The sequence below is a fragment of the Macrobrachium rosenbergii genome, chromosome 14 (assembly GCF_040412425.1).
Source record: "Macrobrachium rosenbergii isolate ZJJX-2024 chromosome 14, ASM4041242v1, whole genome shotgun sequence".
NCBI classification, from domain to species: domain Eukaryota; kingdom Metazoa; phylum Arthropoda; class Malacostraca; order Decapoda; family Palaemonidae; genus Macrobrachium; species Macrobrachium rosenbergii.
This window is the reverse complement of record NC_089754.1, coordinates 21,590,172-21,610,109: the sequence shown is the minus strand read 5'-3', so window position 1 is coordinate 21,610,109 and position 19,938 is coordinate 21,590,172. Positions and strand designations below refer to the sequence as shown.

The following is a 19,938-nucleotide window of genomic DNA, read 5'->3' as shown; positions in this document are numbered from 1 at the left end:
CGATATAAAGCAGCCTTTAATTTTTTTAAATAGTCATTTACAGATATGCATATAGGTACCTGATCGTCCAGTAAGGTACTAGATTTTTATAATGAAGTTGCATTGGACTTTCCAATATTCCAGTTATTATATATAGATTAAGATAGGTGATTCATTTATGCAGAATTCATTATTTCATAATCAACATTTAAGGTGTTCTCTCTTTTTTTGTCTAAGAGAGTATATAGTAATTTGTTTAAATATAACTTACGGCTACTTATTAAGGGAACAAATTTTTCTTCAGATTTTAAATGACTTTTCAGTGTTCGAGATATATACAGATTAGAATGCAGAACTCTTAACTTCGACTGCAGTGGACTCAGAACAATAATATTTGGAAATATATTGTACAGTAATGATTCATTTATCTGAAATAGGATAACGTATTTTTATAATAATTAAACGAGAGGAAAAGAGCAATGTGTTGCCTAAGTGCTTCGTCACTACAGTATAGTGATGTGCGCTGGACAGGGTATTTCAGTTTGACCGCACGAGGTCACATGTTAAGCAAGGAGCACGCCACTACATGTTATTGACTATGGTTTGGAGGTGCTGATGTATTATAAGCTTCTTGCAAAAATGCTTCATTTTCAATTTAATTTAATTCATGGATGCGTCAGAGATATTTCTCTGATGTCACATCCTGCATAGGATAAACAGATAAAATAGGTAGATAGATTGATAAATTCAGCCCTGGCCTAGATGTGTTAATATGCATCCACTTCCACGCCGTAAATTGAATGAAGTTATCGCTGTTAATAATTGTAACTGCAGTTTAATTTGGGACAAATAGAAGACATTCATAATTTAATTGTATCTGGAGTCGAATTACTTGACTCTGCAATTATTTAATTTTTGAAAATTAACATAGAGTGAACCCGATAGGAAAGATCAATTAGTTACATAAGTTTCCACAAGCAAGAAAACCATTTCAATAGAAATGTAGAATATAAACATTGGCTAGTAATGAATAGATTTGAATAAATTAAATTTTACATTTACTATAAATAAATCTGAATGTATGTTATCAGTGACTGATGATTCGTTTCGTAAAACTATAAGTAATTAGAAAGATCAGCGGTCAACAACGTATGGGATAACAAGGAATCACCTAAATATATTGGCGTAAACGTAGTACCTTACGGAGGGTCTGAAAAAGCCTGTATAAATTGGGATGCATCGTAAGTTGTTTATGGAAGTACGTGTAGTTTGAAAGGTTGGATACTTGAACCTACTTTAATTAAGAAGACAAACAGCATGGGATTAACTCAAGGGTCATGGAAACCAGATGAGATCGACCATATCTATTTTAAAGGAGATGAATACTCCTTGCCCTCGAGGTTTATCCATATCCTTATGAACCCTATGTTCCTAAACATACTGCTATTTGGAAATTTTCTGTTGCTTGAGTACTGCTCATAAGTACTACAATCTCCCGTTGTTTGAAAAGGAAACAGGATTAACCAAAATATAACGTTTTTTGTTAACCTTTGCTTGATATATATATGGGCACCTTTTCGTCACACACACACACATATATATACATATATTATGTATATATATATATATATATATATATATATATATATATATATATATATATATATATATAAATATAAACCTTATATATACATACATGCATATATATATACAGTATATATATATATATAAATATATATATATATATATATATATATATATATATATATATACTGTATATATATGCTGTATATCGTATGTGTGTGTGCGTGTAAATCATCCTTTCACGAAGTGGGCAGCCAAAGTGACAACTTGGTGAAACGTACATCCATTTGTTTAGTTTCTGAACAGCAAAATCTCTCGGCCACTTCCCGAAAACCCCGATATTCTCATACTTGATAACTTTGGCTCAGGAATATTGCAACCATTTATTCCTGTGCGTGCTCTTATTACTAGGTCAAAAGGAGCAAAACTGGGAATGACACATGGCCATAAGCTATGCATTCCAATTTTCAAGTTTGTGTTCTGAATCGAAAAAGCGACAATGATTTTGAAGGAAAGCAAAATTGGGAAGGAAATACACAGAAAAGACTACTTTGATCTACGAATGCACTAGCTGGTAGACGCTGGAGGAATTGATTAAGCTGCAAAGACAAGGTCAAGAACATAACAACTAAGAATATTGCGTCGATTGTGAGTGATAAACATTACATTGGAAGTGACCATACTGGAGGAAAAAAGCGATACTGCCAGGCAGCTAAGTATTAAACAACAATACCCTGTCACTTGGAAACCGTGTCTCAAAAACCTAGTTTATAAGTGAGCGAGCCTACACAACTAATTGTAGGCCTCACAAGAGGCTGTATAAAATAAACGTAACAGTGGAGAAGTGTGGCAACGTGAGTATATAATTTTAAAGTTTTTCAGTATTAGTAAATTACCGTTAATTACGTGTTTATTTCATCGAGACACTTCTAATTTTTTCGTGTATGTGAAAAGACGATCCACTGGTCACATTACCCAGTGATTAATGATCTCGCCTTAACAGTGATACATCAAGGTTCGATCGCACGGGGTTGAGAACGACGTAGACCGTTTCCTGAAAATCAGTTGTGTAACTTAGTTGACCTAAGACATGAATTACTCGTCGGGGGCGTTAGTCAACGTTTGTTGGTTGCAGCCAAGGTTGAGAAAGGCATGGGACTAGCAACCTCATCCCATTGTATAAAACGTTAATAAACGTGATGTCCTCCTCTCTCTCTCTCTCTCTCTCTCTCTCTCTCTCTCTCTCTCTCTCTCTCTCTCTTTGATTAAAATATTCCAGACCGCTTTTCATCTGTTTCAGTACGTGTTCGATCATGAATCATTTATGCGACCATCAAAAAATATAGAGAATGTTTCCCGTCCATAAAATTTTTTTTTTATAACAGACTTTCAGCGTCTTCCATTATAATCCATTTTATCTCTCGCTTTTTATTTTACACTATTTCTCTCTCTCTCTCTCTCTCTCTCTCTCTCTCTCTCTCTCTCTCTCTCCACAATGGAAAATTGGCTCCGTCCTATCTAACGTAGGTAGAATAAGAGAAAACAAACGCCATTAAATTTTCAAAGTTACCCAGAATTTATATAGGTTTCTGCGACAAAATGACCTTTGCATATTTTTGATGTGCTACATCAGTTTTTATGTTCTTGTAAAACCGTGGTTTTACTCCTTCACATTTCGTCAAGACGAAAGGAGGATAACTGTTATAACATGCGTAGTATTAACACGATTTTTTTTTTTTGCTGTATGATTATTTTTAGAAACTAACCACACGGTATCATCGTATCTATAATCGACATATACAGTAGTAGGTAAATAGTGTCGCGATATTACGTGAGTTTTGTAAAGTGCTTGAAGTATGAAATTAAGGACACAAAACTTACTTCGTTTCTTTTATGAAAAGTAGCTGAAATTCCAACAAAACCAGAGAGAACGATTTAAGCCACTCGTAATACTAATATAAATACTGAAAATACGAGATCCCTAATGAGTTCGAAAATAATTGTTCAACCTTAGCAATGAGACAAACAAATTTAATGACATTCGAACCCCTAAACATATTTGCAAAACAAATACTTTCTTACCATTATGGCAGACAAAATCAATCGCATTGAAATTTTTGGGTGCAAAATATGTTATTTGATTAAAGTTATTATTTGCTTTTACCGAAGGAGGTTTAGATGGCGATCAGGCGAAAGTGCGAAAAAACATTAAATGAGTTATCCTCAAGGATAAGGAGAATGGCCAGGGGGAGGACGTCAAGTAGAACACAATTGAAATTGGTACGGGAAATAAAAGTGATGTGGAATAAAGTGACAGAAAACGGAAAACAAGAAACAACACGAATGGTCCAAAGGCCTGCACAGGCGAACCAGATTAAAACCAGAAACCAAAAAATCGAACAGAAAAGTTGCAATTGCTGACCCTGGGTAATTGGGAACGCTCAACATCCCCTCCTTTCAATTGAAGTTTTGCTTAATTGATCGGAGTATCTGCGACGTTATTCTGTAGCATTTTGGTTATTTCGGGTGCCCTATTTATTGCCCTTGCACGGCGTTTTGACTCTAAAACCATTGTTTCCATTGCCAGGACATTATCAAAGCCTCATTACTAAGGCCTCTCAAGGAGTTGGGTTAAAGTTCTTTTGCTGTAGAGTACTTTTAAGTACACTGCTATTTATGAATTTATTTATTTGTTCGTTTCTTATTTTATAACTAGGATTCTATTCATTGTGTTATACGCATTTCAAGGAAAGTTTGCAGCAGTAATTGGCCAGAGGCAGCCAGTTCAAATAAACATTGGTGAATATATAAAACCTTCCTTGCATATTTAATATCAATTATAATCCGACCCAGTTATATAAAAAAAAGTTACAAGACAAAAGGAGGATAAATGAATAAGTATATAAATACATAAAAGCGTACTTACGCATACCCTACAACTAAAGACATATGTATACATGTCTTTTTTATATTTTTACTTCCCATTTCAAGGAAATTTTGCGGCAATAATTGGCCAGAGAAAGCCAGTTCAAATAAATATTGGTGAATATATCATAAAAAATTCCTTGCATATTTAATATCAATTATAATCCGACCCAGCAAGATTTGCGCAAGAGATGAATGTTACCGGAGGCAATTATCTTAAGTAAATATTCTATTTGCCTAACTTGAACAAAGAGCCTATCTTGCAAGAAATAGTAACTTCGTTCTAAGACCTTGCTTTCAGAACTATAATTAATAATGATAAAATGACTTTGTATTAGAATATAGCATTGACTAATTAAAATGGTCCTTATGTCAGGTTAAATTAGAACTTCAGTGTAATGGTTCTTTTTTTCTGTTATCACATCTACAATCATAACCTCCCAAATGAAATGTGAAGGTACACAATAAATCAATCTTCATACTATCTTCAGGCCCCGGTACCTGGGTGACATTCTCTCTTCCAAAAGTTACGATATTCAAGATCCTGAGGGTACCAAACTAACAACATTTACTTTGAATCTAGGGATACATTAAATTCCTGAAGTGAAAAGACATTTCGTGGAATAATGTCTCTCAGAAATCAACATGAAGACGCGTATGATTAAACAAATAAGTAAATAAATAAATTATATATAATATATATATATATAATATATATATATATATATATATATATAATATATATATATATATATATATATATATATATATATATATATATATATATGCACATACAAAAATACATTTATATGTATATATATATTTATATACATATATACACATACAGGCAAAATCCACGAAGGAAAGATACAGTGGAGTGCTGCAAGGCCTTTCGACTTATAGTCCTTTACTTAGCAGACTGTAAGTTGAAGGCCTTGCTATATATATATATATTCTCTTTCCTTCGTGGATTTTATCTTTATATATATATATATATATATATATATATATATATATATATATATATATATATATATATATATATATATATATATATATATATATATAGGCAAATTGAGTAACAGAAAGGCGTTCTTTCTTCTTTATCCATTTATTGTTACACCGACGTTTCGTATTTCTTGATACATCTTCCAGGCTGAAAAGCGATGAACTTAAACAGTACTTGTGTATAAACACTAAAAGGTATACACATATATACTTAACACCATGTTAAAGGACAATTAAAAAGAAAAAAAAAGGACAACCTTAAAAGCACTTAAAAGATATTTAAAAAATATTTTAAAAAGTATTTAAAATGGAACAGAACAGCAGGAGGAATACCGGGGCCAATACAAAAAAAAAAAAAAAGACACCTACCCACACCGGTAGTGTAAAGCAAACTGACGCAGACAAGCAATGCAAGGAGGGGAGAGAGGAGGGGGTGTATAAACAAAGAGGTTACAGCAGGTAGTTAAGCGATGAACAGCTGGGTGGAAGTTGATTGGTGATTAAGGGCAGGGACATTTAATTTAATCATAATGGATTCAAGTGTGGTTAATTCTTCCACGTATCGGGTTCTCCCCACAATACTAAAATCCTTAGCATCTACATGTGTCTTACAAATTTTGCTGTGATTCCTTATATTGGACTGCTCGGGATTGGATAATCGACAGCCTGTTCTAAAAGTAACTCCTTAATGAGAGGAGATTCGGACTTTTAGCAGCCTCTTGGTACAGATGTAAGTGCCGAGATCACATCTAGGACAGTTATATTTATAAATCACACCGGAAGTAAACAAGGGGCTAATCTTGTCCTTGACATGGAAAAGAGATGCAATGGTTCGTGGGTTTATTGGGATTAACTTGAGATTGAGAGCGGGTAATTGTCCGTTGAATAGCCTGATACATTTTTCCGAAATCTATTATCATGTAAAAATTTTAATCTTGCATACAAACATAATTTGGGGCACTATGGACTAAAAAAAAGTGGGTTGAGTTTCAAATTAAGCAATTTGTTGAGAGCTCTATGGAAAATCACTGATGGGTAGTAATTACTCTTAAAATAATCATTGAGGATAATCACCTCAGCATGAAATGCGGACCAACTTGAGGTCAGGTTAATGGCTCTATGAAGGAGAGTGGTCAAGGAATACCTTTTAAAATTGTAAAAACATGAGCTATAAAGTTCGTTCCAAGGCCATTAAAAGTGTTCTTCCTATAAATACCTGTATGGAAGCCAGTTTCATCCTTAGTTACCTTTACGTCCATAATTCTCTCCCCTTCCTGGACGTAAAGGTAACTAAGGATGAAACTGGCTCCATACAGGTATTTATAGGAAGAACACTTTTACTGGCCTTGGAACGAATTTTTATAGCTCGTGTTTTTACAATTTTAAAATGAATTCCTTGACCACTCTCCTTCATAGAGCCATTAACCAGACCTCAAGTTGATCCGCATTTCATGCTGACGTGATTATCCTCAATGATTATTTTAAGAGTAATTACTACCCATCAGTGATTTTCCATAGAGCTCTCAATAAATTGCTTAATAATTTGAAACTCAACCCACCACCTTTAGTCCACAGTGCCCCCAAATTATGTTTGTATGCAAGATTTCCTTTTTTACATGACAATAGATTTCGGAAAAAATGTATCAGGCTATTCAACGGACAATTACCCGATCTCAATCTCAAGTTAATCCCAATAAACCCACGAACCATTGCATCTCTTTTCCATGTCAAGGACAAGATTAGCCCCTTGTTTACTTCCGGTGTGATTTATAAATATAATTGTCCTAGATGTGATCTCGGCACTTACATCGGTTGTATCAAGAGGCTGCTAAGAGTCCGAATCTCCTCTCATCAAGGAGTTAGTTTTAGAACAGGCTGTCGATTATCCAATCCCGAGCAGTCCAATATAAGGAATCACAGCAAAATTTGTAAGACACATGTAGATGCTAAGGATTTTAGTATTGTGGGGAGAACCTGATATGTGGAAGAATTAACCACACTTGAATCCATTATGATTAAATTAAATGTCCCTGCCCTTAATCACCAATCAACTTCCACCCAGCTGTTCATCGCTCAACTACCTGCTGTAACCTCTTTGTTTATACTCGCCCCGTCCCGCCCCGCCTCCTCTCTCCCCTCCTTGCGTTGCTTGTCTGCGTCAGTCTGCTTTACACTACCGTTGTGGGTAGGTTTTTTTTTTTTTTTTTTTCGTATTGGCCCCGGCCTCCTCCTGCTGTTCTGTTCCATTTTAAATACTTTTTAACATATTTTTTAAATATCTTTTAAGTGCTTTTAAGGTTGTCCTTTTTTTTTCTTTTTAATTGTCCTTTAACATGGTGTTAAGTATATAATGTGTACACCTTTTAGTGTTTATACACAAGTACTGTTTAAGTTCATCGCTTTTCAGCCTGGAAGATGTATCAGGAGATACGAAACGTCGGCGTAACAATAAATGGATAAAGAAGAAAGAACGCCTTTCTGTTACTCCAATTTGCCTGTTGTTTGAGTGTCTGCTCCTGTCTTCATTTTATATATATATATATATATATATATATATATATATATATATATATATATATATATATATATATATTTTTTTTTAATATGTTTCCTGGTGCAGGTAATTCTTAAGTCTCCGCATTCAGTACTTTACTCTTCAATGGCCTTGAAAGATAACCAAGAACATGTAAAACAAAAAAATAAAAGGAGTTATACAGGAGCTGAGGGCTCTTTCTCAAAGGGATGTGCATGAAACAAGTGGGTACGAAAATAGGTATATTTACATGACAGACAAGATCAAAGGGAAAAATGAATTAATGCACGTTAAATTGCTGCTGCAGAAGTCCTCCCGAAGGGGGGGGGGAGGAAAATCTTGGGAATGCCAGGAACACGGACCAAGGAGAATTCTGCTACGATCATCCTTCTGAAACGATATGAGGACCCAGGTTACAATCTAAGGCTGGAATTTGGGGAATGCTTTACTCAAGAGTGTGCTGAGGGCGCCAAGGACATCCTCGAGGCTTGACTAGTGACTTAGGGCAAGAAGGCAGTGAGCACATGGGCCAGGATTGAACCAAGAAGCTCGGGGAATACAAAGTTACAGGCCCAGAAGTTTAATAAGTGCACAAGGGCGAACATAACGTGACTAAGCAACTCTTTCTGGGTACTTTACCACATAGTAGGAGCGTAAGGCTGACGTCTGCATCCAGCGTCGTCCAAGTCCTTCTCCGCGTCTTCTGCCAGGGTTCACGTGGGTGTGTAGACAAAGGCCTCCTTCACCAAGGAACTACTCTCGGGTCGTAGGTCGGGTGCGGGAAAGAAGGCGCCCTTGTGATGATGAAGGGCTGCAGCTGAGTTTCCGCTCGCTCTGGGATTTTCACTTCCCCACTTGCAATGGATACTGGCCACGTGGATGGAGTACAAAACAAAGGGCAGCTGCTTCCACGTGGCGACGAGGGAAAGAAAGTGGGGGGGGGGACGTCTGAACTCGTGACCTCCTACGTTAGCGACTGGACTGTGTGTGAGAGCATTAGCGACTGGACTGTGTGTGAGAGCGAGCTTCTGGCGCCGTGGCATTTTATTACTTCTGGACGGGTGTAGGGGGGGGGGCGATGGCCTGACCGGGTCACCGCTTCTGTACCAAAAGAAAGGGCGCCAGCCAGTTACTGCCCTAGGCTAAGATTATCTCCTGAGCGTGCCTTAGAACCCTGAATTTACTGCTTGAAACTAACCCGAACCAGATTTCACTACTTCTCACAGGTTCAAATAGACAGAGGCCTATCTATCGGCCAAGCAAAGCAGAAAGGAGGGCGCTTTTGTAGCTTATTTTGGCGCTAATCTTTACAGCTCCCCCTGCAAGATGACATTCGCACCTTTAATCGGGTGCGAATGTCGATAACAGCAAAAATGAGCAAAGAAAACGTTCGACTTTACTCTAGCTTCTGCTTTGCTACAACTGTTATTTTACTTTGTTTACAAAACTCTGCTGCAATACTGATCAATGACAAACTGAAGGTTTACTCTAGGTGCAGAGTGCAATTTAGAACATGCAATAAGAAAGTACCCTTACTTGGAAATTACTTATTGGGGAAATACTTCATAAGTGCTGATTCTACACACGCTTTACTCGCTTTACTTTACTGAGGGTAATAAGACATCGAAAAAATAAACAAAGAATACTTCAAAGTCACTAAATAACAAAAAAAAAAAATAAATATACAAGGCAGGATGTAAAATGAAAACAAATGTAAATCAACCAACTGCTTACTGCTATGCTGGAAATACATGCATGCGATTAGTTGTGCCTTGAAGAGGCGGTATAAATGACAATACACCGTTGGTTTTAAATGATATCCTCTTTACTAGAAATTGTAATAACAAAATTCAATTTCTCTTTCCAATCGGTGGACAATAATTGTTTACAAACTCGATGAGTAGCTAATATTTCCAGCGAGCTCTAAATTAGGTGACAGGAGTGTGACAGCTTGCTGAGCGAGCGACGCAAAGAGATTATTCGCGGGTTTTAATTCGCTAAACTTAAGCGACACTAAATTTTTACTTCCACGGCCTACAACTGGGGTGTACGCTATAAATAGATACTCGCTCGAAGCATGAATGGGGAAAATACATAAATGAAAGGGGATTGGACAGGGATAGATTTCTCCACAAAAAAAATAACTCAATAAATAAAATAAAAGAAAACTAAACAAAATGACAAACGAAGGACGTGACCTCTTACTGAAGGGCGGGACACACAGCTGGTATAAAAAGGTAACGTTAAAACTCACAAGGGCAGGAGTCTTGTGACTCGAGATTCGTTAACAAATAGAGGAACAAAAAATTAAATGAAAGAGTAAATGATATACGCAGAAAAACGAAGGATAACAGAGTGAGGTATTTATTGTTTATGTATTAATTTAATGTTGTCGCCAATAGACGACGGTCAGAACTAACTCTCAGCCCAAGGACTGGGAAAGAAAACCCAAAGGGTGCGACCCCTTCAGGAAGTGTTGACACGCCTGCCTTGTGCCAAGGTACGGGCGTAAGGGCGTGCCACTTCCCACTCTGTCTCTCTTACTGCTTCAAAGTAAAATGATGAATGCATTTTTAAAGGGGATGATATCCCATATTTTAACTGCCTCTTGTGGTGGTAATTAAGTAAAAGTGTAAAGGAAAGATCGACAGAGAAGGATGAGGGATAGAAATTCCAAAGGAAAGGAAGAAGATAGCGGAAGGCCTTGACATTCTCTTCTGGATGAAAGGTGCCAAGACGTTCGAAAGATGAAGAGGTGACCCTATGCCAAGTTTGCACAGGTGCCAGAAGAGCTCGGGAGCTCGTTGTGGACTACCGGTGATCACCCACACCCGGGGTAATTCCGCCGCAAGCCTCTCTTCCTTGGACCGATGTCCTTGGCCGGGGAATCGGAGGGCCCGAGGCCGAAGGGTGGCAAGGGGTGCCATCTGGGTCAGCTGCTGCGACAACTGACACAGGAATTTTGTTCGCCAGCTCAGACATTAATCGGCGCAGTTTGCAGAGTTCATCGGCCCAGCGAGGCAGGGCAGAATTATGACTCGCGAAGGTATCTGTGGCAGGTGGCGAGAAAGAGGGGATGGACAGAGGGGGCGTGGTTGACTCGCATGCAGTGGTGACCAGCTCAGGCCTGGGTTGCGAATCCGTGCCTTTGGTTGAGCCTCCGCTGGGGTCAGGAGAACCCGTCTCTCTTGTTACCGACACTGGCAGCGGCACCAGGCCAGGCGAAGAGGGGACGTTTGGAGTTGGATCCCTTGGAGGGGGATCAGGGGCGTGCTCTGGCACTGACATTGGCACTGGCGCTGGTAGCGATGTGGTAGTGGTCTCATCTGTCTGGACGGACGGAGATTGGCACTGCTCAGTGCGCCCAAGTGGCACTGGCAGAGGAGTTGATAGCCGAGATTCTCCTGAAGGGAGATCTGGCTGAGGCCTCGGCATTGGCACTGATGCTGTGCAGGGCACTGGACTCGGATTTGGAGGATTAGTTAGGGAATTTGAACCCCAGAATTGTCGTGGTTTGGAGGGGGACGTAAAGTCCTGGCCCAGGAGGACGTCATAGCCTCCTGGAATGTGTTTCGCTACGGCGAGACGAAGGGTCCTGGCTCTGTGGGGTCGGGTGACCCTCAGTTTGACCGTAGGGAGGATCATTTTGAATTCGTTGATGCCCTCAATTGTGACGAGTTTGCGTCGGTTTATGATAGCTCCCTAGGGAACTTTGTCTTTCCTTATGAGGGAAATTTGTGCGCCTGAGTCGTCAAATGCCTTGACCTGGTGTGCTGAGTATCTACCTCGAGGAGGTGCCACATATATGGGACCCTTGGCTGGAGGGCCTAAGGACTCGGGATTTGTAACTGCCAGGGTGACGGCAGGATTACCGGACTTATTATTTCTAGGGCATTTTGCCCATGAGGGAGAGTGGCCATAAACCTTGCACGATGTGCAAAAGGTTTGGCTGAAATCTCTTCGCACTGCCCCTGCAGAGGGCGCAGGCAACTCATTAGTGGGTTGTCCGGGAGAAAGAGGCTCTGGTGGTTTACTTCGGCATTGTTCTTTGGAATGCCTGATCTTTTTACAGAACCCGCACACAATGGGTTTCTGTGATTGCCCATTCTTCGGCGGAGGGGCACCCGAAAGGCAGGCGGGTGGATTAATTTTGCGCTGCAGGGAGCTCTCCTGGGGGTGATGAGTATCCCAGGAGTTGGCAATGCGACAGCATTCCACCAACGTCGTAGGCTCCTTCTCGGCGACGTGCGTGGCGAGGGCCGGAGGGGCGTAGAGTAGGAAGTGCTCTATTTTCATCTGTTCCATTGCCTCGTTGAGGGTCATAACCCCCACGGACTCTAACCATTTGGCATGGGCGTGCTCGGACTGGTAGGCCCAGTCTGCCCAGGTCTGATTTGCTTCCTTAACTTGCTCTCGCCAGCGCCTCCTCCAGCGTTCAGGGTTTATTTATGCCTTGGCGATAGTCTGGCGGACGACATCCCAATTTTCTTGCTCCTCCGGTGGGAGAGCTTTGTAGGCAATAAGGGCCTTCCCTCCAAGGAACTTGCCTATCACTAGGGAGAGTTCAGCTGCACTCAGGGGGCAGGCCTTTAAGACTGTCTCGGCGCTGTCGAGCCACACCTCGGGCTCAGCCTCCGTCCATTTTGGCATGCAGGCGAGAGCCTGGTGAAGGCGCTCATCCCCTGGGTGGCAGGTGGAGGCGAAGGGCCACGCCGTTGCAGCATCGCGAGTTCATGGACACGTTACTTGTCCCTTTCTTCTCCCTCTGCTTCTGCTCGTTTCTCTTGAGCCTGTCTCTCTGCTTCTTCTCATTTCTCTTGAGCCGGTCTCTCTGCTTCTCGTTCCTGTCTCTCTGCTTCTGCTCGTTTCTCTTGAGCCTGTCTCTCTGCTTCTCGTTCCTGTCTCTCTGCTTCTGCTCGTTTCTCTTGAGCCTGTCTCTCTGCTTCTTCTCGTTTCTCTTGAGCCCGTCTCTCTGCTTCTTCTCGTCTCTCTTGAGCCTGTCTCTCTGCTTGTATTGCGTCCATCCTCTCCTGTACCCAGTCCCTTAGGTCTCGCCCGGAAAGCCTAAGTTCCTTCCCGGAGGACATGAAGAACTTGAAATCCTCGCTCTGCTGAGATCTTGTCGACATTTTGCAGGTGGGAGAGGACGCAAGTAACACAGAAATTTTCCCAGGGCGTAGGAAGGAGTTGTCCGGGTATAATAAATGCAAGCAAATTTCTAACAGAGAGACTGTCGGTGACTTTACAGTATGAACGGCTTTCAAAACTCTGAGGAATTGGAATTCTTCGGTCTCCCAAGGTACCGACAAAACGGTTTTGATTTGGGGACTATGATTAACAAATGATTGGTCTCACCAAATTGCCGACGAGGCGGGCTTATTGGGGACTGAATTGGAAATGAATTGGTCTCACCAAATTACCGACGAAGAGGGCTTATTGGCGACTGAATTGGAAATGAATTGGTCCCACCAAATTACTGACGAGGCGGGCTTTTTGGGGACTGAATTGAAAATGAATTGGTCTCACCAAATTACTGACGAGTGGGCTTATTGGGGACTGAATTGGAAATGAATTGGTCTCACCAAATTACCGACGAAGTGGGCTTATTGTGGACTGAATTGGAAATGAATTGGTCCCACCAAATTACCGACGAAGCGGGCTGATTGGGGAATGGATTGAAAATGAATTGGTCTCACCAAATTACCGACAAAGCGGGCTTATTGGGGACTGGATTGAAAGTGAATCGGTCTCACCAAATTACCGACGAAGCGTGCTTATTGGGGACTGAATTGAAAATGAATTGGTCTCACCAAATTACTGACGAGGCGGGCTTATTGGGGACTGAATTGGAAATGAATTGGTCTCACCAAATTACCGACGAAGCGGGCTTATTTGGTGTCTATAATGGAATATATAGGCTCCCTAGAATTCCCGCACAGACGAGGTCTGATTTGCGAGAGCGCTAGTTTTACTTACTTATGGGAGAAGTTTTATTCTCAATGGCAATTAGGTGGGTGGTAATCCCAAATTCGTAACAGATAGGCAACACACACAGCCATAGTAAAAGCACAAAACAAAACAAAAAAACAGAACAATGCAGAACATATAATGTCAGACCCCCCAAAAATGCAAACAATTTTGTGGAGCGAGCCGAGGGAGAGCAAAGTAAAATCACACAAACAAATTTTCACACATTTCCTAACTGGGCTACAAATGTCGGTCAAGGCTGTTTGCCTCCCGGTCTCTTTATCTGATAGGCCGCTAGGCCAGCCGTCTGCGATGAATGAATGAATGAAGTTAATGTTTGTAAACAAACCCGGTACTTCCCCGAGCAGAGGGAACGAAACAACGGTCGTTGACCTCTATCAGTCCTTCGTGTTAGCCTAGCATAATATACGATTTCACCCTATTTCTAAACGAGAGAGAGAGAGAGATTAAAATGAGTCAGCAATGCTAGTCTGACTTTCGAACACGTGTTTGCAGTCGATTTCTCGCGCCTACTTAAGGATTCGATTTCGAAATCACAGGTTTTCACAGGAGGAATACGTGCACTATTCCTTTAATGGGTTAGCACCTAAATAACCTATTGAATGGCATGCAAGCCACGTGCAAAGCTTTCAGAAGCTAAATTTCGGCGATCCTCTCTCTCGTTTTCCTTTGACATGCGCCCTACTATAAAAAAAATTCCTAGGTTTAGTCACATTTGCTAAAGTGTCCTACGCTAAATAAACACAGTTTACTTGCGCAGAATTTCCTTGGTCTGTTGCGCTGGCTTTCCAAAGGTTCGTAATCTGTCTTGTATCCAGCTTAGCTGAGCTAATTGCTGATTTTACAAATTGCAACGTAAGCAACAAAGGGAGGGGATGCAATCATTACGAGAATCGCTGGCCAGGTCGCCATTTTTATGTGTTTCCTGGTGCAGGTAATTCTTAAGTCTCCACATTCAGTACTTTACTCTACAATGGCCTTGAAAGATAACCAGGAACATATAAAACAAAAAAATAAAAGGAGTTATACAGCAGCTGAGGGCTCTTTCTCAAAGGGATGTGCGTGAAACACGTGGGTACAAAAATAGGTATATTTACATGACAGACAAGATCAAAGGGAAAAATGAATTAATGCACATTAAATTGCTGCTGTAGAAGTCCTCCCGAAGGGAGGGTGGGGGAGGAAAAGCTTGGGAATGCCCGGAACACAGACCAAGGAGAATTCTGCTACGATCGTCCTTCTGAAACGATATGAGGACCCAGGTTACAATCTAAGGCTGGAATTTGGGGAATGCTTTACTCAAGAGTGTGCTGAGGGCGCCAAGGACATCCTCGAGGCTTGACTACTGACTTAGAGCAAGAAGGCAGTGAGCACATGGGCCGGGATTGAACCAAGAAGCTAAGAGAATACCAAGTTACAGGCCCAGAAGTTTAATACGTGCACAAGGGCGAACATAATGTGACTAAGCAACTCTTTCTGGGTACTTTACCACATAGTAGGAGCGTAAGGCTGATGTCTGCATCCAGCGTCGTCCAAGTCCTTCTCCACGTCTTCTGCCAGGGTTCATGTGGGTGTGTGGACAAAGGCTTCCCTCACCAAGGAACTACTCTCGGGTCGTAGGTCGGGTGCAGGAAAGAAGGCGCCCTTGTGATGATGAAGGGCTGCAGTTGAGTTTCTGCTCACTCTGGGATTTGCACTTCCCCACTTGCAATGGATACTGGCCACGTGGATGGAGTACAAAGCAAAGGGCAGCTACTTCCACGTGGCGATGAGGGAAAGAAAGGGGCGGGGGGGACGTCTGAACTCGTGACCTCTTACATTAGCGACTGGACTGTATGTGAGAGCGAGCTTCTGGCGCTGTGGCCTTTTGTTATTTCTGGACGGGTGTAGGGGGGGCCCGATAGCCTGACCGGGTCACCGCTTCTGTACCAAAAGAAAGGGCGCCAGCCAGTTACTGCCCTAGGCTAAGATTATTAGTGCAGCAGATTGCTGTAAAAATCGTTCAGATAGTGAAACAAGCATGAAATTTGGCACAAACATTCCTAAGACTACGCTCTCTTAGAAAAGGGCGCTGGCCACCTGAAAATCCAAGATGGCGGCTATTTTTCAAAATGGCCGCCATCTATGTTGAGATTCACTGGTTTGGGAGCATCTATTGGATGGAATATGCCAGTTTTTTTTTTTTTAAACCTCGACTTTTAGGTTATAAAAATGTTCCATACCACACATTTTATTGAAAACCCTTACTAAATGAATTGTAACCAAGATGGCGTACAAAATGGTTGCCATAAAAGTTTTTTTCTATCCACAGCGCTAGCAGACATAGAGACCAACTGTTTTTATTTAATGGTATATTCATGTGATCAGACAGTTTAACTAATATGCTATTTTCAACTGAAATAGTAATGGTATGGTCACATACAACATTGTGTCTAAGACTGTAACCATAAAAAGAAAAGAAGAGAAATACGGACTAAATGCAACCAATCTATGTATAGGTCTCTCAACCTACACCTTTGAAAAATTCTTGAGGATAAGAAGGTAGGCATAGCATGACACGTTGGATGCTCAAGCTAGATTATCTACTGAAGAGAGGGCAATATTTATCTAGACTTCACATTTGCAAGTGCACAGAGCTGTGCAGGGAAGACCCAGCTTGTAGCACTTGCACCTTTCCCGACAGCCTGCTTTGCATCCACATTTGGTAAGCTGTTGGCAACTCTTGGCTAAGGGCGAGTTGGTTGTCCAGAGGACTTGCCATGCTTCACCAGACTTTTGCCATCCCCACTCAGCAGGGTTCTCTGGCTGTGGCTGACACTGGGTGGCCTGCCCCCACACACAACCAGCCTGGTACGCAGCACGCTTGGTGTGTTGGAGGAGAGCTCCCCTGGTTGGTGGAATGGCCTCATATGCCCTTTGTTTTCTGGCAAACATATCAAGTCTAGCCTCATCCACAGTGCCAGCAGTGCTGGATCTTTCATACATAAGTATGACAAACCTCTCCAGGACCTTCAGGTCACTCTCTTCCACTCTGAGAGGGTAGTGACTCAGTTTGGAGAACACAGTGGAGGCCTCTGGAAAGATGTTCCATGTCTGCCAGGCGGTCTTCTTGCCCAAAACGCTCCGAAGGCTGACACTGTATCACAGCCTGTGAACGCATGGAAGAAGAGCATGCCATTCACCTTCTCCTGGCCCAGAGAGTTGCACAGGTCATGCACAGCAATCCAGCGCAGGCTCTGGCCTTGGCCAAATGCCACCCATAGCTTCTCTAGCCCTAGATTGTGGAGAGTGGAGAAAGCACTGACTGCAACGACAAGAACATCTGTGTCATTTGCTTTAACCGTGATGGTCTTGGCTCCATGTTCTGTGGCATATTTGGCACGGAGAAAGATGCGGGTGTCAGCTTCCTCATGAGAGCACTTTTCCAGTCCCTGAAGACTAGCCTCATGAGTGCTGAGGACAGCAGACCCTTTCGTGGCAATGACAACATTTGTGGCAGACATCTGGGCAACTTTGTCTGCCAGGAACTGGAACAACTCTGTCTTGTTGGCATCGTGTCTTAGGAAATTGCGCCAGTTGGATGGAATTGTGTTCTTGTCTGTCACCTTGCGCCTTCCTCCTGACCACGTTGGAGCCTGGTCTCAGCTTTGAGGCTGGATGTATTGTATACATCAAATACAAGATGTGATGATGTGTACTTGCTGCTATAGGATTGTATCACAGGCAAGAAGTCGCAAAGTGCATAGCCCTCAAAGGTCTTTCCTTTCTTTGGTGGCAAGGCATGGACCAAAGCTGATCCATCTACAATGAGGACATCAGTCTTTGGTTCTTTGTCTTCTAGTGTAACATGACTCTCCAGGACCGAGGTCAGCTGAGACTTCTGACATGTGTACAGCCTACCACCCTCACTAAGGGAAGCTGGGAATGTTTGATTCTCGTGCTGGAAGAATTCCTGCAGATCACATTCACGGCTCTGACAGGATATAAATAGCTTTGAGAAAAGCTGGCAATCCTCCTTCAGAAGTTTCTGCTTTGACTGTTCTACAGGAGCAGCTTCTTGCCTGAAGAAGTCAGTTCTGTTCTTCTTTATCAGCTCATAGAAGGAGACTGCATTGTTTGCCAAAGAGTCTGAAAACTTCTGAAATTTAGTGCCCTCTGTCAAGGTGTGTCTGTAGAAGTTCTGCTGAGCTGGGGTGGGCAATGTCTTTGTTGTCAATGGAATACAGATCCTGGCTCTCTTCCTGAAAAGGACTTCCCAAGTGTTGCAAAGCCAATGACAGCTTGCTGACTCTCTCCAAGAATGTCTTCTGCGCATGAGGTGTTTGTTCATGGTGTGTTGTCTGCTCATTAGACTCCTTACTTTGAACCTCTGTTTCGTATGCAGACACCAAGCGGATGATCTCTGGGCCAGCCACCATCCATCTTCTGAGTGCTGACGGATCTTCAGTCAGCCCAATGGCTCCGCCATCAGCCTTTATAAAGGCATTGGTCTGCTCATGAGCTTGGTCAAGAGCCATTGCTGAGAACTGGCGACTGGTCTTGTGCACAACAAAGTTGCCAGCCTTGAACTCCTTGTGCAACTCTGGGTGTGAACTCTCTAGGGTAAGCATGTCCCTGAGGTGAATAGGCAGCCAACGAGCATAGTTTGTATTATTGTTGGAAAAGAAGTAGGGTATCAGCTCATGCAATGCCTGGCAGTAGAGGACAAAATTGGCCTCACGGAAGGACCTGATCAGTAGGAATATCACAAGTTCCATAGACAACACCATGTGCCAGAAGTGGAACTGTGGACTCTGCTGTCTTCGAAGGTCACACCACTCCTCAAACTCTAATGCCTGCTCATTGTTGTTTGCTTTCAGCACAGTAGTCAGTGTATGCTGTCCTCAGGAGTTTGTACAAACTAGAGGCTGTAACCTGGTGCATCTGCCGTGTCCTGGTTACACTTGCAGCTGACAGGAAGGATTCTGCAGTTCCAGATGAAGCAACTCCTGCCTCCACCAGAGCTCCTGTCCAACCACTGCCATGAAGAAGAGTACCAAGAGATGTCATTGCTGCCATCTCAATGTGCAGACCACCAAACATTACCAGATACTTGTCTTCGCCATACTGATCAGGCCACTGCCACTGCACCTGCTTTGCTACGGCATAGATTGGCTGATCAGCTGTGATTATGGGTATCTGGCCAGGGTTCAGAAAATCAGTGACATCCTGCACTTTCTGCATCACGTGTTTGATCGTAGCAACAGAATGAGCCTGATCACGCAGGAGAGGAAGCAATGAAGTTATGGGTACTTCAAATTCTGGGCTTCTCTTCATTGAAGCGTGATGAGCTGACCACGTGAGATTCACTGCATCATCTATTTCCTGGGTGACTATGACCTTGTCTAGCCACTGATACTCCAGTGCAAGCTGTGGCCCCAAGATATCTGTGGGTGGCTTTGGTATTGCAGTGTTTGGTGGCACAGGGTTCTTTGTTTGAAAGGAAGCTGGTGAGATGTTTGTGAATGTGTCCGGCAATTCAGGCACTGACCTCACTTTCTCAGGTGCAAACTTTAGTTGCTGTCTTTCCTGTCCAGTGTTCTCCTTGGTGGGGTGCTGAAATATGGAGATGCTAGTTCCATGGAAGGAGGTAGTGGCAGTAGTTGCAGATGGGTTGTGGTCGATGTTGTCCATCACTGCAGTGGTGAACAACCCTTTTCGCAGTACTGGGGACAGACCACACCCTCCTCCACATATTTGCTAACTGTGGCATCTCCTAACTGTGCAGAGACCTCCAGTACTCTGTCATAAGAGATACTGAGGCCATACTGATGTAGCATTTCAACCAGGTTTCTCTTCCTGGTTTTGGCATAGACTGAGAGTCCCATGTAGACTGGGAATGGTGTTTCTCTGTCTTTGGAGTGTCTATGAGTTGTTGCTCC

General features: G+C 42.2%; 2 protein-coding genes across 2 annotated transcripts in view; one reads left to right on the top strand and one right to left on the bottom strand.

Moving 5' to 3' along the window:
* LOC136845768 (uncharacterized) overlaps positions 1 to 19,938 on the top strand; it is a 489,838-nt gene that overhangs the window by 3,490 nt on the left and 466,410 nt on the right. The gene's annotated exons all lie outside the window — the stretch shown is intronic.
* On the bottom strand, positions 8,259 to 14,886 carry LOC136845763 (uncharacterized). The gene is made up of 2 exons (XM_067116010.1): positions 8,669 to 14,886; positions 8,259 to 8,419 (listed from the first exon to the last, which is right to left on the bottom strand). The coding sequence occupies exon 1, from the start codon at positions 11,672 to 11,674 to the stop codon at positions 10,841 to 10,843; it is 834 nt and encodes a 277-aa protein (XP_066972111.1). The 5' UTR covers positions 11,675 to 14,886; the 3' UTR covers positions 8,259 to 8,419; positions 8,669 to 10,840.